Source organism: Sturnus vulgaris, chromosome 20, assembly GCF_052056855.1.
Source record: "Sturnus vulgaris isolate bStuVul1 chromosome 20, bStuVul1.hap1, whole genome shotgun sequence".
Lineage (NCBI taxonomy): Eukaryota > Metazoa > Chordata > Aves > Passeriformes > Sturnidae > Sturnus > Sturnus vulgaris.
This window is the reverse complement of record NC_142262.1, coordinates 10,825,174-10,850,046: the sequence shown is the minus strand read 5'-3', so window position 1 is coordinate 10,850,046 and position 24,873 is coordinate 10,825,174. Positions and strand designations below refer to the sequence as shown.

The 24,873-nt window shown below is 44.8% G+C and overlaps 1 protein-coding gene across 4 annotated transcripts in view; it reads left to right on the top strand.

The window, feature by feature from the left end:
- The window catches only part of MYH10 (myosin heavy chain 10), an 85,852-nt gene that overhangs the window by 13,947 nt on the left and 47,032 nt on the right, over positions 1–24,873 (top strand). For all 4 annotated transcript variants that reach the window (XM_088176465.1, XM_088176462.1, XM_088176464.1 and 1 more), the window contains exons 3-4: positions 236–392; positions 16,698–16,725. In XM_088176465.1, the coding sequence (XP_088032591.1) occupies positions 236–392; positions 16,698–16,725 (185 nt within the window). The remainder of the gene's footprint in view (positions 1–235; positions 393–16,697; positions 16,726–24,873) is intronic.

Genomic DNA, 24,873 nt, shown 5'->3' with positions numbered 1-24,873 from the left:
TACCTACGCTTATTATCTTTAAATTACTTTTTATACAGGTAATTAAAGAGCCTTTTAAGAGAACTAGAAACCAATAATTTGAATGTAGCATGTACTTTGAGTTGCTCTACAAAAAGCACCTCAATTTTGTTTTAAGGTAAATATTATAGAACCTGTGAAAAGGCTTTCTGTTCTTTACAACTTTATTTCAATACTGTTTACTAACAGAAATGTTTGTTATTTTTTCTTTTTCCAGACCTATTCAGGGTTGTTCTGTGTAGTCATAAATCCTTACAAGAACCTCCCAATTTATTCAGAGAACATTATTGAGATGTACAGAGGGAAGAAGCGCCACGAGATGCCCCCACACATCTATGCCATATCCGAGTCTGCCTACAGGTGCATGCTGCAAGGTAAGGACAGACACTGGGATTTTACAGCTGCCTGGCACTCCTCAATGTCCCTGCAGCTTGGGCTTTTCTTATCCAGCTGTGTGGAATCAGAATTTTAAAGAGGGGGAAGAGAAATGGGTTTGCTGAGGAGCAGCAGCAAAGTGACACCAGCACAGCTGGGCCATTGGTGCTCTGGAAGTTGTGTCAGAAATAGTTTGTTCCTAAAAAAAAAGGAAGAGCTAAGTTGCATGTCAAAAGATGCTGTGCACTGGCTCTGGATGAAGGAGAAGTAAAAGAGTGAGATTGAAAAGGCAGTGCTATAAAGATGTTGGCGTTTTGGCAGCTGACAAATAATCCGAGGTGACAATGGAACAATGGTGTGTCTGAGTTGAAAAAGAGGTCAGGGAAATACTTAACCTGGAGGAATTTCCTTTTTTTTTTTTTTTTTCCTCTCCAAACTGATGCATATCTGTAGTAGAATAGAGTGTGTTTATGGAGGGCTCATGGTTTGATTTTGTCTTTAAGGCTGTGCTGGACAAACATGAGAACTGAATCTGCTACAAATTTGTTCAAATGAGCACGTGCTGTTGAACTTGCACAGTTGCATTTCTGACACAGTATTTGGCAAGCACAGTTTATTCTGTCCAATATTGGCTCATATTTAGGAGGCTGTTAAAGATGTGGGGACAGCAGCATGTTGTATGCAGACAGGTGTGTGTAACCAAGAGCCAGGTGTGCACACCTTGTTGTTGTGCTGGAGCTGAGGATGGACTGGAGGGAGGGGAAAAGCTCTGCCCTACTTCACACAAACTGAGGGAAAGCTCTTTCTGCTACCAGGTTAACCAACCATTTAAATGTTAACTTCTTTTTTAGACATTGGATATCTTTAAATACATCACACAAGTTTTTGTTTCTTGAATTGTGACTTTGTCTTTAGGGCTGCTTAATAATCAACTACAGGTTGCTGAGTGTCCTTTCACCTCAGGAGAGCTGTGCCAGCAGAGTGGGGTGATGCAGGGACAGGCAGGGGAAGAGCAGCAAATCGGGGCCACCAAGAGTTGTTCTGCTTCCCAGTGGGTATTTGGGACTCTGTTTTCTTGTGTTTTTGTGAAAGAAACTGACTTCTTGACCAGAACAACAGCCTTTAACAGCCCAGGTCAGAGGACCCCTCATAAGTCCATGTGGAATAAGAGCAGAGCAAACCTTAAGATTTATTTTAAGGAGTTCATTGTAGCAGTCTCAAGTGGATTGTGATTAAGTGCTTCCCAATCTGAAAGCACCTCTTGAAATGGTCTCAAGAATACACTGAAATGTTCTTGAGACAAATGTCCTCTAATAAAGTAAGTCAATGTCAGCAGTTACACACTCCGGGTGCTCCATATATTTGCTCACATATCCTGCTGGTACTGATTTGTATCTCTGGAGATCTTGCTACATGGACAAATGTTACTATTTTTGGAAGATGGAATAAAAAAAATGGTGGTGTGTGTTTGGTTACAGTCCTCTTTTCTTTCCTTCTGATGCATGCAGGTTTATATTTTGTATCAAATCTCTCTGTGCTTGCTTGCTTTTGGATTTTGACAGTCTGAGCTCTCATTTGAACAGATGAAGGCATAGCTGGGAATAACAGAAAAAAACCATGCAGTGGGATCCATTGTTTAGGGAATAACTTGTTTGAGGGTAACTAAATCTGTGTTTCTGTGTTCCCTTCACCTGTATGGAGCCACTCCCTGTTTATTTTAGGAAGCATTTGCAGGAGTTAGTGAATTCCCCATTGATGATTTGTGTGCACAGCTCCATTGCAGGGATAAATGAGAGCTGCAGGACAGGCATTAGTGCTGGTGAGGGTGAGCAGTGAGTGTTTGTGTCAGGTGGAGTGGGGAGCTCTGGCACTGACCCTGCTGCTTCTGTGCTCCCAGGGCCTCGGGGTGGGCCCTGATGCACAGACACACTGCAGGGAACTGTGTCTCCACAGAAATAAAACTTGCAGTTACAGCAACCAAGGTTTTGTAGTCAGTGGAGCACCAAATAATGTTTGTCTTAACTGTAGCAGATTATTACATTATTCCATTTTTTTTCTGGTTATCAGTGGCAACACAAGGTCAGCTACTGAGTGTGCCCAGGGTTTGGTGAGGATAGGTTTTCCCTATCAAGTATTTAACACAATGTGCAAAATGTCTTTAATCTTCTAGCTCTGCCTTGTGTTTTAGCCAGCATTCAGTCTTTATTGAAACAGAAAACGTGTCAGAAAGTTCTGGCTGGTAGAAATGTCTCTAACCAAGAACTAGCTGGGTTAATCAAAATGCTTCAGATTAATCATCAGAGGTCTCTGCAAGCATTTATTTGCAGCAGAATCCTTGCCAGGATGCTTTTGGTGATAAGTTACTGACACATACTTATAAAAGTGTTGTGCTGCAGTTCCTGGCTGTGTCTGTGCACGTAGCTGTTGTGGGAGATAGAGCTGGGATGGCAGAGACAGGGCTGGGGAGAGTAGTTTTTCCAGTGCTATTGCAAGTCATGCTTCTGCTGTTGCAGCATATCCATAGGTTTCTTTTGATATGAATGACTGCTGTGTTTCCAGTATTTGACGTCTGAAGTTTAATTATTAGGATTCAAACCTGAAATTGAAACCATAGGAATGCAATTCCTTTGGAGAATATGACCTTCCCCTAATAGAAATATCCTGGCCACTAATTTAGATTAATGAAGGTGGTTGGCTGGATTTTCCTGGCCTGTTCAGTGGTATTTTGTGCAGCATAATCATGTTTATTTTCCTTGCAGCTAATCACAAACTACTCATTTCCAGGTGTTTGTGAGCTGTTTACTGTGATTAACAGGATAGCTGGACCTGAGCTGTGACTCTGAGCAACCTGATTTCTTAAACCACAATTTTTCTGTGCTGAGAATTGGGCACAGTGAGTAAAGTGTTACTCAGTTTCTTAGTGGTTTCATGCCTGTAATTCAGAGCATGGATAGTCACAGCTCAGCTTCCAGTTTCTGCTTTGCTGAGGTTTTGTATATTTAATATTTGTGCTTAAATAAGAAAATGGAGATTTTTATTTAGATTATGAAAGCAAACAACTTTCTGTCAGCAGAACTGATGTATGTGCGTAGTTATTCCTTGTCTTAACCATTGCTGGAACACTGAATTTTCCTAAACTGGGGATACAACAGATCCCTGCAGTTCTCCACGTGTGCTGTGGTGAGAAAAGTCTGTGTGGAAACGTTGCTGACTGCCAGCCATCAAACCCTGCTCTGTTCTTGGCCCCCTGAAGAATTTCCTGTCTGGGGGGACCTCCTGCCCCTCTGGCAGCCCAGGTCAGCCCTCCCTGTGCCCTCTGGGGAGGGAAGAATGGGCTGGGAATGTGGGTCAGTGCTTGCCAAACACAGAGGGCAGAGGGTGGGAGAACATCTCTGAACACCCAGTCTGGAGGGGAATGGATTCCCCAGGGACACAGAATGACTCCTGGAAGCTGCCACAAGAGAGGGAGGTGCAGAATTGTGCTCCGTGGCTGAGTGCTGCAGATGAGCAGGTCAGTGGTGGGGCAGCTGGGAGGCAGCAAGGATTTGGGGCCAGTTGTGCAGGGAAAAGCAGAACTCAGGCAGTGCTGCATCTCCTGCCTTTGATGCAGCACTTGCATTAAAGATGGACTTGGAGGAACTCCTGATTGAGACAAGCAAGACTTGGCTGCATTCTAGCTGTGCCAGGCAGGATTTCTCTTCAGGAAAAGACTCATTACCCAGTGCCTGACCGCAGAAGATAATAACCTGCAATTCAGCTTTCCAGACTGGATTTCCCCTCTCTTTCCCCCAGTAATTATTTTTCAAAGTGCTGTGGTAGGAGGGTGTTACTTCACAGGTGGTTTAGTGGATTTCTCCTGCACTTTCCCTTCATTTCCCTGAGGAGAAGGTGAAGCAGGGAGTACCCATGTCCCAGGGGTGATGGATGAAATCAAGCCCAGCAGTGGGGTAGGGCTGGGGCTGGCCCCACAGAGCATTGCTGCACAGCTGACATGATCATAAGGAATTGCTGTCCTAATCCCTGGCCCATGCTGACCTTAATTCTGTTTGGTTATACAATTTGCAAGCTTTGCTAGTGTTCTTCAGTCCTGCTAAAAGTTATGGGCCATAAAAATTTGCCACAGACTAGGATTTTCTTTATGAAAATGAATTTTCTAGGGCTAATAAGTCTGTGCCAGTATTTTACCAGCAAAGGAGACTTGATTGTGCAAAAGCAGCACTCATAAATTTTTCACTAGTGCTTTTTCCACAGTTGACTTTCTCTTTTCCCTCTTCCCTTCCAATTTTCCCACTGGATTTCTAGAGGAAGTATGGCTTTGTTTTATTGTTCCTCTTTATCCAGTGACGCACAAGTGCTTCGGAAGAAATATGAAGGAAAACTTGTTGACTTTTTGTTGCTAAAGCCCAGCTTGCCTATTAATATTACTCTTGTATAATTATGCTTAGTCTCTCCTTTTTATCCTGTTTCCCTGAGGACATCTTGATGAGCACCAAATTAGCACTGATATTTTAGGCCTGCCTTTAATCCCTTTGCAGAGAAGGTTTATCGGAAACAGCGTAAGACGGGAAGGGAACACTTGGTGTTGGAGAAGCCAGAGCTGCCTACAGGTGCAATAGTTCTCTCTTGAAAACACCTTATTGATCTATATTTGTAGTTAATCTTGATTTAAGTCCTCCCTTGGGGGCATATCCACCCCCACATACGGAAGAAAAGAATTGAAACTAAAATAAGACAGTTTTTTTTCTTTTAAAGGTCTATTAAATCTTTAAATAGGAGAGGGAAAAATTCTCTGAGACTGAAAGACTTGGGAGTGATGGTTGGTGTTCTCTGTTGTGAGAAGCAGATGGAACCTGATAAATGTGCCATTAATGTTCTTGGTATTTTCATTACATCTGGACTACCCAAAAGGGTCCCCAAGGTCTTTTAATGAGTTATAAAGTGCAGGATGATGATCCCAGCAGAACTGGCTGCTTGGTAAATGCCATGTGAAGGATTTATAGATCCCTTTATTGTTACATTGAGAATTCTGGGATTTCACTTGGTCCACTCAGGCAGGTGTGAAATATAAATACTCAGGTAACAATGCCATTAACATCCAGATTGCTTGTACACCTCCAGGACTGTCACATTCAGTGTCTTCATGGCTGAGTGCAGGGAAAGAGAAGCAAGAAACAAAGTAGAAAAAACTGAAATCTATCATGCTGAAACAGTCTCCTGCCTCATTATTTTTGAATTTGCAGTAAAATGATAAATACTTCTGTCAGCTGAACTTGTTTTGCAATATTTCATCTCCTTCCCCTCACTTTTTTGTTCTGTCTCTTGATATTAAACCTGTGTGATTCAGGGGCTGGGAGTTGTCAGGACTGAAATTATTGCACCTTGCTTGGCCAGCTGTGAATGGCATCAGTAGCAAGTACTTACTGAAAAAGCACAGTTGAGCTTACACAATTTAGTTCTAGAAACTGCATTTTAAACTTTTTTTATTGTTGGAAAAGTTTTAGTTCTTCACTGACCTTTGTCCTTCTCTGTGTCAAAATGTGACTGGATCCCTGTCTATTGTTCAGCCTCAAGGCTGGGCACTTAATTAGGAATGATGATGTTTACAGTGAACAGCTCTCTCTTAAGGCTTAATTGCTCAGAAGTTGACATCTCTTTTTATGTAATTTGAGTAACTTTCTTGTATTTACAAATGAGCCAGGAGTGACAATTGTTACATAAGGAATTTTTAGTTTCTTCAGTGCCTTGGCTTTTTTTCCACTTCAGAAGTGAAATGCTGCAGTAGATGAGCCACTTCCATGGGCTTTTTTGGTCGATATTCTGAGCAACCAGAGATGACTTTAATTTTAAAACTTGCTATGCAAGCTGACCTTATAATTGAATTGTGACTGTGCCTACAGACAGGAATTCAAGACTAAGTGCATCCAACTTGGGAAATCGTTCATGAGATGAATCATTTTGTGCGATTACTCAGTCAGCACCTGCTCCTGCACTGAAGCTTTAGTTTAAATTAAACTCCTTTTATTTCTAGGTAGTTGTGAAATGGATAATTTGCTCCTGCTTGGCTCAAGCCTGGAGATGACAGGCACAAGCAGTAATGCCTTGATGTAACAAAACCTTCAATGTGTTCTAATCTCGAGAGCAGCGTGAGAGCCCGGCCGGGCGCTGTGCTGTGCACAAAGCTGGGTTTTGTCACTCCTGCCTGCATTCCTCTGGGCTGCTGAACGCAGAGTGCAGCTATGCCATCACTGCCAGCACTTGCTCCTTTTTCCTCCCCCTTCCTCTTGACTTAAATTTCTTTGTTGTCCTTTGGCAAGGAAGCAATAAGCAGCAGAGCAGGGTTTATCCCTTAGTGAGTGGGGAGAGGTGAGGGCTGCTGGTGTCCTGCTCCTTTCTGACATCAGCAGCACAATTTATATCCTGCTGTACCTCCAGCCTCCTTTCACTTGGCCAGGCTTGATGCTCCCAGGTACTTGGCTGCTCAGGAATTGCTGGCAGAATTTGTGAGCCTTCTTCAAGGACTCTGAGTTTCAAGGTGTTGTGCATGTATTTCAGAGAACAAGGTGAATGAAAGCTCATGTCTTTCTGATCACCCTGGGGCATTCAAATTCATCCTGTTATAGGGCTTTTTCAAAGTGGTGGTAAAGCCATCAATCAGATGGTGTGGAGAAGGAAAATGTAGAAGATAAAGCAGGAAAAAATAGCTGTCTACCTCTTTATGTGTATCTGCTATGAAGTTGCTCAGGGAAGTTCTTGTGGAAAATTTGAGTAAATTAGCAGGAAATTATTCTCTGAAGGGTTAGTAAATAGAAAATACTGAAGATAGAAAATCTGGAAGAACCAAATGCCTAATCTCAGAGATGGAATAGTTGATGGAGTGTGCTGCACAAAAACATTTGGCACAAAAACATTTGGCAGCAGAGCAGCCAAATGGTGCCATCTCTGAGGGTCCTGCTCAAAATCTGGAGACTACGGTACTCAGCTTTCCAAAAGGAACTTGATAACAATCCTAACCAAAGGGGGGTTGTAAGCAGTGGGAGAGAAGTGAAGTTTGTCATTTTTCATATGAGCAAACAACTGGTTAAAGATTGGTCAATCTTGCCCATTGTTTTGTGCTTTTTATGGTTTGGGAGTTGCTGCTGCAAACCCTGGAACCTGCATTCCTCTGTCTGTGCTTTTTGTGCATAAACATCTTGGGAAAGATGAATTCCTTTGGTAATGTTGGTGTTGCTGCTGCCTGAGCAGGAGCTGAAGGGATGAAGGGTCTGTGGACATCGAAATGCAGCTGTCAGGGAATGTGAGGAGTGAGTGGAAAAGGGGTCAATCTAGGAAACATTTTTACCACAGACTTGACACATTTTCTTTCTATTTTAATGATATATATAGTCAATCTATAATAATATAATCTTTTTATAATGTATAGACTTAGAGTACATCCCAAGCACAAACACAGAGGAGACCCCACCTGCAGAGCTGCCTCCGGCTCAGGAGCCAGCACAGGAAGGATGTGGAGCTGCTGGAGCCAGGCCAGAGGAGGCACCAGGATGATGCTCTGAGACCTGGAGTTAATCAGCCTGGAGGAGAAAAGGCTCTGGGGGACCTCAGAGCCCCTTCCAGTGCCTAAAGGGGCTCCAAGAGAGCTGGAGAGGGACAAGGGATGGAGTGACAGGACATGGGGAAATGGATTTAAACTGAAAAAGCAGAAGTTTATATTAGAGATTAGGAAGGAATTCCTCCCTGGGAGGATGGGCAGGCCCTGGCACAGGGTGCCCAGAGCAGCTGTGGCTGCCCCTGGATCCCTGGCAGTGCCCAAGGCCAGGTTGGACATTGGGGCTTGGAGCAGCCTGGGACAGTGGGAGGTGTCCCTGTCGTGGCAGGGGTGGGAGTGGATGATCTCTAAAGTTCCTTCCAAGCCAAACCATTCTGTGATTTAATCTGCACTTTGTACAGCCCTGGGCTGCTCTGCTTTGGGCAAAGAGGAAATGGAACAGGAGACATTGAAAGAACAACCAGGATGAGCAAAACTGTTCAGTAAGGAAATGGAAATTCAGGTCAGATGTAATAGAAGTCTAAATCTGAAGTGACACAGGCAGAGGGAACAGTGAACCTCCTCCACCCATCTCTTCCTATGCAGGAACAGAGTCATTACTTGAAATTTGCAGATAACATGTTCAAAACAGAAAAAAGAAGCAATTTTTGTAACAGCAGAGCTAAACTGTCATAGTCTGTGCCTCAGCTTATAGTGGGGGCTTAAAATTAAATTCCTTATGTGAGGAATACACGGATCAGGAAAATGCAGGAGAGTTTGATGGCTGCCATGAAGGTCTGTGACTGGCCTTGCTTTGTGGGTGGTGTGTGAGGATCTGTGCCCTGTGTGTGCCCCTGCTGTGTCACTGTTGTCACACTTGCCATCTCTCCAAACTCCTGGAGCTCGGCCATGATCAGACGTAGGCAAAGAGGTCACTGGGGGAAGTTGCCAGCCCGATTTGTTAAGTGGTTTGTGCTTGATTGTTTGGAAAGGAGCAAAAGTTAAATGGGTGAGCTTACATGGCAGATCTTACAGCTGAAGGGCCTCCTTGGATCATTGTCTCAGTGGACAGTGTAATCTTTGTCTAAACAAAGTTATTCTACGTGGGAAGTAGAACAACTTCAGCAGGATTGATGGAGAATGGAAACCTTTCTGTGCTCTGCTGTCCAAATAAGCCTTGTCCAGCCTGTGGCTTGCCGGCTACTGCTAAGCAGAATGCAAATAAGAGCTGAAATGTAAGTGTGGGGATGGCCTGTGTGGATTTTCATTTCTCCTGGAGAGATCCTTGGGAGCCACAAGCCAGGGAGGAGGCAGAGATCTCTGTGTGTGTTGGTAGCTCCAGGGGCACTGGGAGCAAGGCCTGGGCAGTCAGAGGAGTTTTTCGCTCTGGATTGGCACTGCCCTTCAGCTGAGCTGGTGAAACCCTCCTGTGTGCCCAGGAGCTGTGCCCAGCCCCGAGCTGGCACTGTGGGCACCAGGAGCACCCACAGGGAGTTTCCCCTGATTTTGTCCAACTGCAGCTGCCTTGTGTGCTCTGCTCACCTCCTAAATCACAGCAGCCCCTTTGCAAAGGCTGAGTAAATCAACCCAGACCTGTTGGAATTTGTTAGAGGAGCAGCACGAGCTGCTGTTCAAATGTAGCAGCTCTGTTGTCATTTCTAAATTAAAACTAGTAAAGCTTCTCTTAATAATAATTAATAAAGGGAGTGAAAGACTGATAGTGAAAACTAAACCGTCTTTAAGGTTCTTCCAACTTAATTAGGGCTCAAAAGTAAAATGAAATTGCAGTTCTGCCTGGTGTGGTGGAGAAGCTGCCCCCAGTAGCAGGCAGTGGGCAGGACAGAGTCCTGTTTGTTTTGTCCTCTTGTGCTGACTCAGCCCTGGCTGGCACTGCTGAGCACGTCACCGTTTTCTCCTCAGGAATTTGGGGAATTTCAAGCTAATGTTGCAAATGCCTCACTCGTGATTTCTAAAATAGTCTCAATTCACAGCTTGGCTGAGTCCTCCCAGGCTGGGGCTGTGCTGGGTGAGGGAATAATGAGCGTGGTCACCTCATGTAAAAAATCCCTGGATGCAGTGCTGTGGGTCACTGTAACAAGTGGCAGGGTGAGCCCTGACTGGGCTCGGGTGACCTCTGCTATGTATCACTGCTAATTATTAACTTCATGTACCAGCCAGCAGCAAACCTGGAGCGTGGCTGCTGTGATTTATCTCGGAGATTCCAGAGGAAAGGATAGAACCAGTTGTTTTTTGGATTTTTTTCCTTTTTAATAAAAGCAGTTATTTTAACTTCACAAATAGCAGGAACACCTAGAGTGTTTACATCAGTGCTCCAGCCCTGTGTTTTATTGACCCTTCACTGCAGACCTGGGCATGTCCTGCAGGAAGAGGCAGGAGTGAGATGCTGGTTTGTTAAAAGGGTTTGTGGCAGCTCAAGCTGGAAATGCAGGAGCCATGGCTGTGTCTGCCCTGTGTCAGGCTGGGTGGGAAACACCAGTGAACACCCAGAGCTGGGGGCTGCTGAGTGATTTAAAGCAGCACTGTTGGGTTTGCCTTTGAAGCTGGGCTGCAGGGAGAGGGTTGATGTAATTCTCCATGGAGTGATGTCTGAGCAGTTTCAGTGTTCTGGGAGAAAAGTGTCTGAGCACTGATGAAGCAAAGCTGATAAATATTATTATTCTAAGACTTAAAACCACTGGATACCCATGAGGAGTAGGCTGCACCTGAATTTGATCTTTCCTCTGGAATAAATTAATGTTATACCTTTTAGGACAAAGAATGAGAATTTTTGCAAGTTCATTGTTTCACAGTTACAAAGAAATAAGAGTTGAATGTAAAACCTGACCTATGTATGAATGAACTGATGATGACAAGGCAAGAAATTAAAAAAAAAAAATGCAGTTTGAAGGTGCACCAAGAGAGATGGCTTTTCATGAAGGGTCCTTGAGAATTTCTGACTTCCAGAGGTTCCTTTCAGCTTTTGGAAGGAGAGTGCAATGATCCTGCTCACTTTTCTTGAAGATACCCGTGATGTTTCCATCCTTTAGTCACCTGAAACCTTCAAAGGAGGGTAACCTGACAGTGATACTGTCCAGCTCCTGTGGCACTGCTGGATGTGTCACATCAGATGCTTTGGGCACGTGTAGCTCCTTTAAAACTTTAAACAGTTTTAACTTGGTGAAATTTAGGTGTTAAAACTGGAACTATCAATTTGTATTATTAGCAAATGTCCTGCTTCCTGCAAAGTTCCCTGGAGTGTTTGATGGGTCACTGGGGGCACAATGCTGATTTATTCCTGCAAGCTGCCCTGGCTTTGGGGAGCTGCAGAGCTGCACTGAGGAGGGAGTGAGCTGCCCATGGAGGTGAAGTGTAGGATAAGCAGAAATCTCGTGGTGCCCACAAGTGTGTCAGGGCACATTTGGCCTGGTAGGTGCCCAGCAAGGAAACTTGTGCCTGTCACTCTTCCTGTTGGCTCTGGGCAGAGCTGTTTGTTGCAAGTCACTTCACAGTGCTGTTTGATGATAGTTTAGGGAGTAACCAGGCAACATTTTAGAGACAAACACAAATTAAAAAGTCATGCTTCATCTCTGTAACTAGATCTCTTCCTGTGCTTATCAGCCCAGCAGGAAAATAGGAAAAAGAAAAAAGAAAAACATTCCCATCTTCAATGGGAATCGAAGAGTGGCAGGCTGTGGGACAGCTGTGTGTTTTCATTGTCATGTAGCATTCATGGACCAGTCCAGTGAATGCTCTGGCAGCAGCAAAATCTGTGCTGGTGGGAAGGTCTCCCTCCCCCAGGCAATGACCTGTTTTCACAGAACTTGTCAGGAATGCAATTTTTAAATGACCTTGGGTAGATTGATATCTGAGCCTGTTCACCTACAGCACAGGGCACATACACAACAGATCCTTGGAGCCTGCATCCACAACAAACAAGGCCATCCACCAGGGAGCCAGGGAGCTTTTCCTGGGATGGGCTCTATGGCACCTGAGGATGAAACACCACCTACAAATAAACAAGAGCCCTCCATTCCCCTACACAGGGCCTCTTTTTAGAAAGCCAATGATTTCTCCTGTCTGAGAAATATCAAAGAACTTGCCCCCTCCACCTCCCAAAAAAACCAGGATTTTTTTTTTTTTTTAATGTCTGCTCCAGAAATGGGCATTTGATCACTGCTCTGGACAGGGAAAAAGAAAGGCTCTGCCAAAGTGAGTGATCCACAAGAATTTTGTGCTTGGGTTTGAGGAAGGACAAATAATAACCTGCAAATAAGAACCATTTTCCTCTGCATGGTTTTCTGGCTGGGTGTGCAGTAGCCCATTGCTTTGTCTCCTGAGCTGGGAAAGCAGATTTAACTTTTTTCACTTTGGCATACTTATTTCATGTTCTTACCTTAAATAAGGGAATTGTGAGACAGTCTGTATAAAAGTTACTGTTTGATAAGAATTGTAATCAGAGAGAGGTTAAAGCTGAAAGCAGGTAAGGCACCTGTGGAATTGTTTCCATAGATCTGTGAATGAGTGCTAATTCAAAAAATGCCTCTCTGGCTGGGCAGGGATAGCTCCAAATAGCTTCTCCCATTCATTCCCAGTCAAATCGTGAGAGACATCTGGACATTTGCAATACTTAAAATATCAATATAGTAAAGGGTGATTGGAGCTCAGCCTGCTGTAGAGGCTGGGTATGTGTGTGCTTGTAAACTCTGTTCTGTGAGAGAGTTCCTGGGCTTGAAATGTTGCTGCCTTGGAGTTTCAGTGGGAAACTTGAAGACAGATTTTTGCTTTTCTGTTTGACTGTCTTCTGTCAGTTTATAAATGACTACATTGTGACCAGAGCAGAACAAAGTCATGCCTTTAAGAAAAGCTGCTTTTAAAATACTGTAATTCTTCTGTAGACTGAGTCTATAACTTTGAAGTAGAACTTTACAGAACATCCTGCCTGAACCAATTACCCAACAAATGTTTAATGTACATCTGGAGCTTTCCCCTGGAGTTAACAGGGAATTTGTTAGGTCTGGTCTGTTCTGGGAGATACAGCTTGGTGAATGAAGGGCTGTAGAATCGAATGTTTTTGCATTCTGACAGTCAAACTTCCTGCATTTTGTTATAACACCAGGATCTCTTCTGACTGGGTTTTTAAAAAACCTTTTGCAGCTGAGCACCAGGTTTGCCTGAGCAGCTGCCAGCTGCTGTCCCCAGAGCTAATTCCTCTGGGGAGGGGAGAGCAGAGTAGGTAAAAATGACTTTTAGAGCTGTAATTCTTCCTGTGCTGTGTTCTGGTAGTTCTCCTTGGCCTCTCCTGCACGGTTTGTCCTGGAGGCACGGGGCTTTCATGGGGCTGCAGCTCCCAGCCCTGGGCTGGCCCTGCCTGTGGAGCTGCTCCTCAGCTGGGGCAGGACTGGGAGCCATTCCCTGCTGGGGATGGGGATGGGGATGGAACCTTCTGCTGGCAGTGGTTTGCAGCTGCCCTGAGCTGGGCAATGTGCTTTTCACAGTGCCTTGGGGGTGACCAGAGCCTCTGCAGCTGGCACAAGAGATGCTTCTCATTTTCCATTTACTGATTCCAGTGTTTGCCTGGCTCTGTTACAAACTCCACCAGGGAGCTGATCTGGTCGAAAACTAAATTTTGCTGTTCCATCAGCTACTGTGCATGTGCCCAGTCAGCTGCTGGTTCCAAGGGACGAATGGGATGGGACACATGGCAGAGGAAACGGAGCCATCAACAGCTGCTCAAGTTGAATTACAGCAGCAGGGGAGCCCCAGCCTAAAGCTGGAAGTTTTTGGAGTATCAGGTTGTATTGCCTTCGTGCTTCCAGATTCTTCCATTCAAAAAGATACCCTACTCTATAGAAAGTGTTACTTCATCAGCAGAAAATCATTTTTTTTTAATTCATAGACTCTGCATAACTTTAATTGATTTTCAAATCAGGGATATTGTATAAAATAATTTCTGTGCAACTTGAATATTGTGGTTTTCAGTGTAGATTGACGACCTTGAATTATATTTAAATCCAAGCTGCATAAGTGGTAGATTCCAGTGGGACTTGCCTGTTTTGGTTTGTGATTAAAACCAGAGGGTTGTCTTATGATGTTACTTAAATTAAGAGCTTGGTGTTATTTCATTACCACTTAAATGTCCTCATCCTCGTGCTTCTATCCACCTGATTGAGCTGCATTGACTTACTGAGCATCTTTGATTAGTGAGCTCTTTAACCCCTGATCGGCCAAGCCCTGCAGTCTGCTCAGAGGAGTTCAGAGCTCCTTGCTCACTGCAGAGAACAAACGTGGCAGGAGCCCCCCGGGGGCTCAGCCCTTGCAGACAGGCTGAGGGACACGTCCTGAGCAGGGGAAGCTCTGAAATCCAGGCTGCAGACACCTTGTTTATTTGGGGGAAGACAGGAGCTACAGAAACCAACCATAAATAACCCTTCCACGTTAGCCATTTTGTCAGAGGCTTTTTCAGAGTGACTCTGGGGAGATCAGCTCCTTCTTGGGCCAGGGGGCATCACCCCCAGCCTTCATGTGCAGGTTTGGGTGTTGCCAGGTCAGTGCTGGATGCTGGAACTGACCATCAGCATAATAAAAGTATCACAAGGCAAAACTTGAGTCTTGCTCTTGTCTTCCTTCCACTTTCCTTGTCTGTGAGGTTCAGAGTCCAGAGAAATGGGTTTGAGCTGGCATACTTGAGTGCAGATAATTGACTTTATAAGGGCTGTGTCAATTCAGGCTCCTGGACAGAGAAAGTTAAAAAGCTTGGCTGCACGTGCTGGAACTTCTGGCAATGACAAATAAATACAACTCTATGGACTTGTAGATTTTCTCTAGGACTAATTGAGTAAGAAAATTCATTTATAGTGTGCCTTGTGTGCTGTGGCACGGTAGCATTGCCTGGTAAATGCACAGGTACCAAATGTCATAATACAAGCATTAACAAACTCTCACTGTTTTTAAATAAATTAAACTTCAGGGCAAATGCTACCTGTGTTAACTTTTTTGAAGTGCTAAACTGAAGAGATTTGATTTAGAGGAGGCTGTGTTTTTTGAGGTAATGACCCAGCTAAAGCACCAAAATTAGAGTGAAGTTACTCCTGAGAAGTAAGAAAGGGAAAAATCAACGTGTCACTTTTAAAGAAATGCCTCAGTAAATACTAAAGCTAAGAAGTGCTAACTTTGAGCTGTACTCCTGGTACCAGCCTGGCTTTCATTCAGCTGTTTCTTCTGCAAGAACAAATGCTCTGTGCTGTCCTGTGTCCCCTTGGGCTGGGCAGGTGTGCAGAGCTGCTCAGGCATGGGTCACTGCTGCCTGTGCTGGGAGCAGGTCAGGTCCCAGGGCTGCACTCCTCTGGCTCTGCAGGACATCCAGCTGTGCCTGAGCCCTGCCCTGCCTCTGCTCCTGCCACCAAAACCACATTTTTCATAGGTCTTGCAAGACCCACTGCCTGATATCAAACCCAGAAGAACTAAGTGTCATCTTAATGTTTCTCTTGTCATGCTCCCACTGCTTTTGCCCCCTCTCATCTTTCATTTCTTGCAGTCCCAGGCTTCCCATTCCTTTTTTTGGTGTGCAGGAGTTGCTGCACCTCATGCAGCTGTAGGGAATAATGATCTGGGACTATCCCTGCAGCCTTGTCAGGAGGCTCACCAGCTCTTGGAATTTTTCTTTCCCACTTTTAATAATCTAAACTAATATTCTTCATTTCCCCTGCACTCATTCTGCTGTTTGTTACCCTTAGGAGGGATTTTTGGAACTCACATCTGCTTGCAAGACACAGTCATGGGCTGCAGGATTCACCTGGTGGCCCTGGGGAAGCACAGCCCAGTGCAGCTGCTCTGCACAGCAGGCCAGGGCATCACTCCTGCCTCTCAGTATTTTTGAACAAAGGCCTCAAAATACAACTGACTGCATGTTATAAACATTTTTCAGTCAGAAAGCAATTTTTTGCCATCCTTGGTGTTAATGCAGTCTAAAACTTGCCAGGGGTGGCATCTGTGGCTCAGCCTGTGCTGGCAATGTGCAGGAGCATCTGCCTGCTCTGAAAGACTTGAGCTGAAATGTTGTACTTGCTGCAGGTATATTTTAATATTTTGATGATATAATTTTCAACATGCTGCTGAAATACATTCTGTGAAGCTTTTGTGATGATGAAATAACCCTTCCAGGCTGTACCTGACCTTCAGGAGTTCTTCTCAAAGGTCGTGAGCACAGAAGTGCTGAGCCACAGCACTGCAGCATTTTGGTTTCCCTGGATGTCCTTTAGACAAGGCTTGCATGAATAAACTGAATTGTGGGAGCTCTTCAGGCCTGCATGTTCATTTAGAAAAGAAAACAAAAAGCTGGGGAGGAAAGCACTTGTTTGCTGGAGATGGCAGTGTTCTTTCCAAGTGTATGGTTGTCAGTATTGTGGGCTTGAAACTGTTTTTCTCCTCATGTAAGGTTTTATATTCTTTATGCATTCAGAATAAGAAGTGTTAGGTCCACTTCATCTGAAAATGTAGTTAAAAACCTTACTGTGGATGATGATTAAATTTAACCAGGATTTTGACTTCATTATCTGAAATGTCAGGACTTTCAGGAACTTCTGAGCTGTTGTTTGTGGAATGTGTGCACGTGAAATTGGGATATTATTAAAGGGATATTGTTAAAATTGCTTCAGAGTATCTTTAGAACTGTTAAACTGTAAAGATGACTGTTAGAAATACTCAATTAAAATAAACTGTTTTGCAGATTACAGAACAGTGTAAGCAAACCCCTCTAACAGTGTTTGTTCTTGTTTTGCAGACCGTGAGGACCAATCCATTCTCTGCACGTGAGTGACCATTTTTCATTTGGGCACTTTTGGGGATCTGTGTTGTGAGAGGGGGCTTTGATACAGCTGTGAGAGTCAAAGCTTGCTCTTCAGTCTTGACAGGCAGTGAGAAAAGATGTAGCATGAAGTGATATTGAATATGGGGATATAGTCTTTTAATACTATAATTCATGTTATTGGGTTTAATAGGCATGTGCTACTTAAGAAATGTAATTTAAAAATATCAGTGAAGAGCTCTGCATCCAAGCCAAAAGCTTTAAGAAGTTCCCATCTCTGCAGTGCTGTGCTGTAACTGCTCAGTGGGAAATGCCTGGGGAAGACAGGAGTGTGGAGACCCTGGGGAGCAGCCCAGCTCTGCATCTGCCTCCCAGGGGCTCTGTGAGGAAGGTGACACGAAGGAAGGTGTCTTGCCTTTTACCTGGACTCACCCTCCCAGGAGCAAACTTCTTGCTGTAGCTGAGGTTTCCTGGGATCTGGGGCAGCAGTGCTTGGGAAGCCAGAGCACAAGAGGGGTTTCAGGCCTGTGGCCCTCCTGAGCTGTTGTGTGCTTGCAGTGCAGCTGTGGTGAGGTTCCTGCCCTCTCCCCCATGGACTGAGTGTTCCTGCAGCTTCCTGTGCTGTGCTGGGAGTGTCAGGCAGGGTGATAAGGGCTCCCTGCCTGCTCAGAACGCTGCTGTTCATGTTCAGTGCCCTGGGCCAGCACTCCCTGTGCCAGCCTGAAGCTACGAGGTGCAGGAGGGAAGCTGTCCCTGCTGGGAGCACCTGGGGCTCAGGATGGGTTATCTGTGCTGGGAAGCAGCCCTTGGCTCTATCCTGCAGCTGCCTGCTGTGACCAGGCCTGGGTAGGACACAGCAATTCAGGTGTCTGAGGGAGGGGACAGGGACAGTGCTTGGGTGCCTCTCTCCTGGGTGCCAGTGTGTTGGGGACATGGTTTCCTGGATCCTGCTGCCTGGAATAGCTCAATGGGGAGACTGACTGCTGGAAGGAGGCCTGGGTTCAGTTTCCTTCTTGACATGAAGGAATTCAAATCTCCATCTTCTGCTTCCTATAGAAGTGCCTTAGGTCTCACAGTCTGTACAAGACTGAGGGTGCATCCTTCCAAGCCATGCCTTTTCCAGCTATGGATACCATGATACAACATTCTCGGGGCCTAGGGACACAGAAGCAAAAGGAGTTCTGTACTTAGATAAAAGTTGATCTGGCTAACTCGGGCTTGTCTAGGTCTGTGGCTCCTGCTCCTAGCAGGACTTGTGTTTTCATATGATGACTGTTTCATGTGCAATGCACAAAGCAGCCCTCAGAGCAGGGATGGGATCCCAGAGGGAGAAGAAATGCTTTGTTCTCGTGTGTTTGTGGATGCTTTGGCAGCGTGTGCTTGCCTCAGGTGAATGTTTTGAAGTAGCTTCTTCTTTTGTGTCTGTACATGAACTTTACTCTCCTTTGCATGGTCAGCTGAGCCCACAAGGCTGAATGGCAGTGCTGCAGGATTTGGTGAATGTCCAATCTGATCATTTACAAATTGGAAAGCCTATGAGCTCTCCTGCCTTCAACTTTGTCATTACCTCACCTCTAAGGTGAGCTTTTGATCCACCTGTACTGAATGGACAATTGATCCCTGTTTGTGTCTGTACAGAGCATGGGATTTGTGCACCTCAGGCTGGGCTCCACCTTGGCTGGGCTTGGCTGTGCCTTGCAGAGGAGCTGGAGCTCAGGTGGTGAGGGGTGGGAAGGGACACAAATCCTTACAGCCAGACCCTGGGACAGTGTCACCATACTTCTTGGGAGAACCTTATTCTTTATAATGCAGGTCTGCATTATAAACTGGGATTTTGGGATATTGAATCCCCTTCATGAGTGAGACAAGGCCATGGGGAACTGCTCTGTGTAGCAGGCTAGAAAGAGATCCCATGTTTTGATCAGGAGTGGGAAAGTGTCCAGGATTCCCCTTGCATTGCTTCTTCTGGTGATGAGGTAAATTGAGTGTTCTCCTTCATGTCACTGGTTTTGCAGGTCCTAGACTAAGGCAGGAATAAATAAAGTGCAAGGAGAGTGTCTCAACCACACCAGAGGTGGTTTCAGAAACTCCTGTGGCAGTTCAGAAGACTCATCTCATCCCAAACTTGCTGTCTCAGGACCTGGGTCACCTGACTGACCCTGATGTTTACTGAAGCTGGAAGCCTTCAGAATAGTTTCTCATTTCTGCAGTAGGAGTGGTTCAGGGTAGCTAATGGAGAAAAAGCCAGCTCCTGAATGGTGCCCTCAGCTGAGTGGACAGTTGTGGTGTGCCTGTCATTTCCCTGTCTCCAGCTGCCTGGACAGGAATTGTCTGGAGACAAAGCTCTCCCACTGCTTGCTGAAGATCTGCCTACTTTGCACCTTCACCTCTCTCCCCCTGCCTCTGGTCATGAGATTTCCTGGTTTTTTACCTTCCATGGCCTTCAGAGGAGGGGCAGTCACTTCTCCAGCAGAGGTATTTGCAGGATGCTTTACCAGTCCCTGGATCCAGCCCCCTTTTCTCAGAGTGACCCAAAAGTCCTTTTCACATATCCAGGAGCCTCTGCTGCTCCATGGCATCCCCCTGATTTCCTCAGGGGCAGTCATGGGATTTCTTCTGTGCCCTTTGGCCTTTCACCAACTGTAAAACTCAAATATACCCAGAGACAGGAGCATCTGCAGCTCCCAAAACCATTGGACAATCCATGGGTGGAAGCCAGATTATTGCCTGGCTGAAGATGAGATGGGAGGAGCTGAACAAACAGTAATGGTGAGAATTTCTTTTTAGTTTTGAAGTTGAATGGTTTAATCTTGGGCTACTAACCACTAACAGATGGTGAGAAAGGCTGCTGGAGTTTAGTTCATCCAGCTTTTCAACGAAAAGCAAACGAGCAGCCCTCAAAACCAGCACTTCTCTGGGAAGCTGGACTTAACCAACTTCCATCTCATCATTCCCCCTTGATTGGACTGCAAATGAAAGTTTATTTTGGACCTTCTCTCTGTAAATTCTTAGTTTGCTGAAAAGAAAGGAAAATATATGTAGTTCCAGAGACTTCATGTTCCTTCTAGCTTATAAGTAACATATATAAGTTTTAAATATATATATATATATATATATACACAATGAAAGCAGTAGCTATCAGCCTGTGTTGACTCAGCATCCAGCAGTGATTTGTACAGAGGTGTGATGCCAACACTGCAGCATTCTCCCAGACCTTCCTGCACATTTTCCTATTTCTGTGGGATGTGAAGCTGTGCTGAAGAACTTTTCAGGGTGGTTTTTTTTGTTTTTTTTTTTTTTTTTTTTTTTTTTTTTTTTTTTTTTTTTTTTGTTTTGTTTTTGTTTTTTTTGTTTTTTTTTTTTTTCCTTGGAGAAGCTGCAGCTGCTACTTTGTTAAATTTTGGTGTTTCTGTGCTCCCTGAGCATGCCAAGCTGATGACCAAGATGAAGAAATCTGTGTTGTGGCAATTAGGAATTCGGGAAATACTGAAGAAAGTCAACTCTGAAAATGTGCTGCACTGCACTTTTAAAGCCAGGGTGTTCTGAAGTGGAGACTCTTACCACAGACTTCTGGTATTCCCAAAACTGGGCCTGGGCCTGATAAATAGGTGTTTAGCAGATGCTTGCAGCCCTACAAGGATATCTAATCTCTGCTGGCTTCCGTAGGAGTGATGGGGTGTGGAGGGAATAGAGGCTGCTTATTAAAGGCCAACAGCAGCAAATACCAAACATTTTTGTATACAGCCCCTGGCTGGAGTCCAGCTGGTAACATTCCCATGGTGAGTGGTGTGGAGATGATGGGAAGCATCAGGAGGGAAAGGAAGCAGCTCTAAAGCAGCCACGTAAATAGTAAAGCCAATTAATGACTCTTTTCCAAACTATCAGTTATACCTCTTGCAGAAAATAAGTCCGGTGATTAAGACACCCTTTAATTACAGGTCTTGTCTGTAAATATCTGTTAATTTGTAACTGGCAGATGATGTGCTCAGTTGTGCCTGAGAATAAGTGTCTCCTCTGTTCTTTGCAACTGCTGTTGTGACAAGGACAAAAGGCCATTGTTGGGGCTCTTACATAGGCAGTTACTTTCTCCTCCAAACAATTTAAGTGCATATTTCCATATTTCCATGGTTTGGGGCCTTCTGTAAGTGGCTGCTTCCATGGAAGGAGGTGTTGCTGGCCAGGGGAGCTGTGAGGAGCAGGTTGGGTTCTGTGTGCTGGGAACCCGCCCAGTGCCAAGGGACTGGTGCCACTTCACAGGGGGACCCTCTGCTGAACTGCTCATCCCTGATCATTTCACGACTGAAATTGCTGGGCCAGAGGAAGGCTTTGAGTGACCCAGCCATCCAAAATGTAAAATCCTGACTTTGTTTGGGTTAGTTTTTCAGGAATTTAAATTACAGAGATGATCTTCAACTGATCTGACCATCCTGACACATTCCACATCTTCAGGAATATTGTTAGTCTGCAGGCTGTGCCCAGGCAGAAGATAGAGAAAAGCCTGTCTGGGAATTGCAAAGCTTTCTTTGGACGTGTGGGTGTGTGTCCCTGTGTCCTGTGCTGCTCGTGGCACTTTGTTCCTTCTGGGAAGCCTCTGCTTGTGGAATTAATGGTTCTCTGGGGAAGGGGGTTGGAAAGGAGCCAGTCTGTGCAGTGGGCCTTCAGTAAACAACTTTAACCTCATCTGATTTCCCTGAAGTCCATAAGGCATTTGCCAGGTCAGGGAGAGGTGGTGGCCCTGCCATGCTGGGTGCTGTCACTGTCACAAGATGAGTGAATGCTTCAAACCTGCCTGACTGTAAGGAAAGCAACTGTTCCACTACTATTGGTGTTTCCTCTTGGAATGGCTCCCTTGGAGGGGCACTCGACCTGTTTCTGGGATCATAGCTGCCTTTGGAAGTGTGCTGTGAGGAGAGCAGCTGTTCCCTGGGAAGAGTAGCTCCCATCCCTGCCTCTCTGCTTCATCCTGTGAGTCCTCTCCCTCTGCTGTGCCTGCTTTCCAGATGAGAATCCATTCGGTGCTGGAAGTGTTTCTTGTGCAAGATTTGGGCTCAAGCTGCTCAGGGAAGGAGCTGCAGCTGGTTGAGTCAGTGCCTGGATTTTCCTAACCAAATTGGAGCTGGCATGAATTTGCCTGGAGAGTTCTCGGCTTTGCTGAAAATGACACTCCAGTTTTACATGCAATGAATTCAAAACCATGTTAAACTTTAAAGTGCTCATGCTGGCTAAACTTTTCCTATTTTAAATGTGCATGAAGCTGCTTCAAAGCAGCTGCTCCAGGGAAGAGCACTTGGACATGGGATCCTGCATGAATTCACCATTGACTGGCACACTTTGACCTGTCTCTGGAAGGTGGCTTCCAAGAGAGAGATCCCTCAGTTAACTGATGGAATAACCTCGTGCTTCCAACTGGAGGCTGCATTTAAGGAGGGTCTGCTTCCTTGGGAGCACTGCTTGGCATAGCCCACGGCTGGAGCTGAGTGTTCCCATTCAGTCCCAGAAGGTTTTGATTCTCCCAGTGGAGAAATGAAGGAAGTGAAATCATTTAGCAGAGCTGCCACTGACTGAGGTGAGGCTGCTTCTCAGCCCAGGGCTTTAGTTGTTTAATTTATGGTAATAGATTGAGTTGTATTAAAACAAGGTTGTGAAAAAGTTAAGCTTTAGTTTCGTGATTCCATGCCCATTCCATAAATCCTGTACATGGTATTACTCAGAGTTTACCTTTTTTAGGCAGGTTGATAGAGGTAGAAGATTTAAATTTATTTTTATAATCCATGTGTTTGCACTCCTGGGAAAGAACCAAAGTATGCAGATGTCATTATTCCTATAAATGCAAAGGACTTTATCCTAAATCTTATAATTCTTTCATACTATATGGCAGCAGAGCTATTTGCCACGATGCTGCAGGAAATATTTGGCATTCTTGTAAGCTCCAGGGAGAGCAGGACTGGGATGATAACATCCGCTAGTGCTGCTTTTGAATGAGGTCTTGCATAAAGACTCTCTAAAATACCCCTCTGTTAGATTTAGAGGCTTTTTAACACCAGGAATGTGTTTTAAGCTGCTGCTTTTCCTGTGCTTGTGAAGCTTTGCTGGTATGGCTGCAACTGACTCCTCCAGCCCTGTGCTGCCCTTTCCAAAGCTGACATCTGAGCTGTATTTATTGTACCAGCTTCTCTGCACAGCATGTGTTACAGGAGATTTCCCTCCTTTAGAATGTAATAAACTTTCTTCTTGTGATTTGACAGAAAAGATTATTTCTCTGGCTTTACAGGCACAGCTAATAGTGCATTCCCAAGCTCTGCTGACAATAAGAACAAATTGTATTGTTTTAAAATGTAGATGTGTATTTTGCTGTGCTTCTTCTCTTACCTGCTGGAATAGTTTTAGCATTAGCATATTTTAATACACATTTAGAAACAGGCAAAGCTGCTTTTATTATTGCTCATGGTCATGAATTATGTTAATGTAAACACTGCAGTAAAAGGGAAATGAGAAATAAAGACTTGAGAAGCAAGAATTGGCACCTGATGGTTTGGGGTTTTTTTGTTGTTTTTTTTTTTTTTTTTTTTTTTTTTGCTTATCAGCATTCACATTTGTCTTGTTTGTGGGGACTCTGGGCTGGGTGGAAATGGGATTTTTCATTAAGTCAGAGGGTGTTGTTCCACTTGTAGCGGTCCCAAAGTACACCCAGTTTCTGACTTTCATAGTGATGGTATCTTGGCAAAAAGGAAACCCAGTTATCCATTAGCCAATTCTCAGAGTAATCTCCTTTGCAACCAGCTTTTCAGGTAGGACCTTCCAGGTTTTTCCATGCACTGAGCAAAGCCAGCCCAGTCAACAAGTCTGCAGGGAACTCCCCTTGCTCTGGAAAGCTTTGAGTAATTGAGTGCAGTGCTTTCTTATCTCTCATATTCTGTGTTATTTTCCAATGGCTGTGAGGAGAAATTGAACCAAAGGAGTTTTAGACAACTGAAGGAGTTGCTTCCAAGAAGATGCCATCGATAAAACTTGGTTACTGTGGAACTGCAGGCACAGCTGGGCAGTGAGGCTGTGCATTATCCCACAGCTTATCTGCAGGACCATTTTGCTGGGGTTTTCCAGCCAGACTGGGGTTGCTGCTGTCCTGTCAGGTCAAACAGAAGCTGTTTCACCTGCAGCTCTTGTGATGAGTCTCACAAGCTGCAGTAAATGAAGGCTCTTGCTCCTGGGTGCAGAAATTCCCATCCCACTATCCCTTAGCAGAAGTTCCCCTCTCTTAGGGCCATTCCCTGTGGGGCTTCTGTAATTTTAGAGTGTTGGAAGATGAGGAGCAATGAGAGTGTTTGAGTCTTGAAAATCTGAGACAGTATCAATATCCTTCCTGTGTGTGCAGAATTAAATTCCAAGTGCTTGTCTCCTCTCTGCAGCTGCTGAGTGCCCTGTGAGCATAGGGATGCTCCTCAGCTTTTATCTCACCAAGAAGTGCAGGTCTGGAGGTGCTGAATCCCTAAGCAAATGCAGATTAGCTACAAAAACTGGGGTGTATGATGAAAAAGGCTGCACAGGAATGTGCTTCAATTCCCCTGGTAAATGAACATTTCCATTATAAGTAGCTTAGAGGAGAAATAAGTGGGCAGGGAAAATGTGTGCTTGTCATTCTTACAGTGGAGCTGGCTTCCAAACTGTTAATTTTTGAACAACTGTTGAATGACAGGAGTGCTTCCACTCTTTCCATGCAAATCCCCAGAATAAAACCCTTTTTAGCTTCAGAGCTGCTCAGGGCAGTGGCTGTCTCCCTGGCAATGTCCCTTCAGTGGCTTGCACTGTTAGTCCTGCCTAAAGCACCCCTGAATCCCTCTGGGGTGGATTTGTCTGAAGATCAGATCTAGGTTAGAAAAAACCCCCAGACTGTCATTTTTAGAGCTGTAGTAACATTATTTGTGATTGCAGGGACATGAACTTGGTCACATTTCCTCCCTTGAATATCTCCTGTAAACCTCTCCATAAATTCTGTCTAAACATGATCTGCTTTAAATCCACCTCTGGTTTAAAAATGAAATGTGCATTTACTATCTTTATTGATCTGTGAGCTCTGTCACTCTGCACTGATAAATTCATTTCTTCATGGTTTCTTGTAGTCTTGTAGCCTTAAGTATATTTTAAGGCTATATAT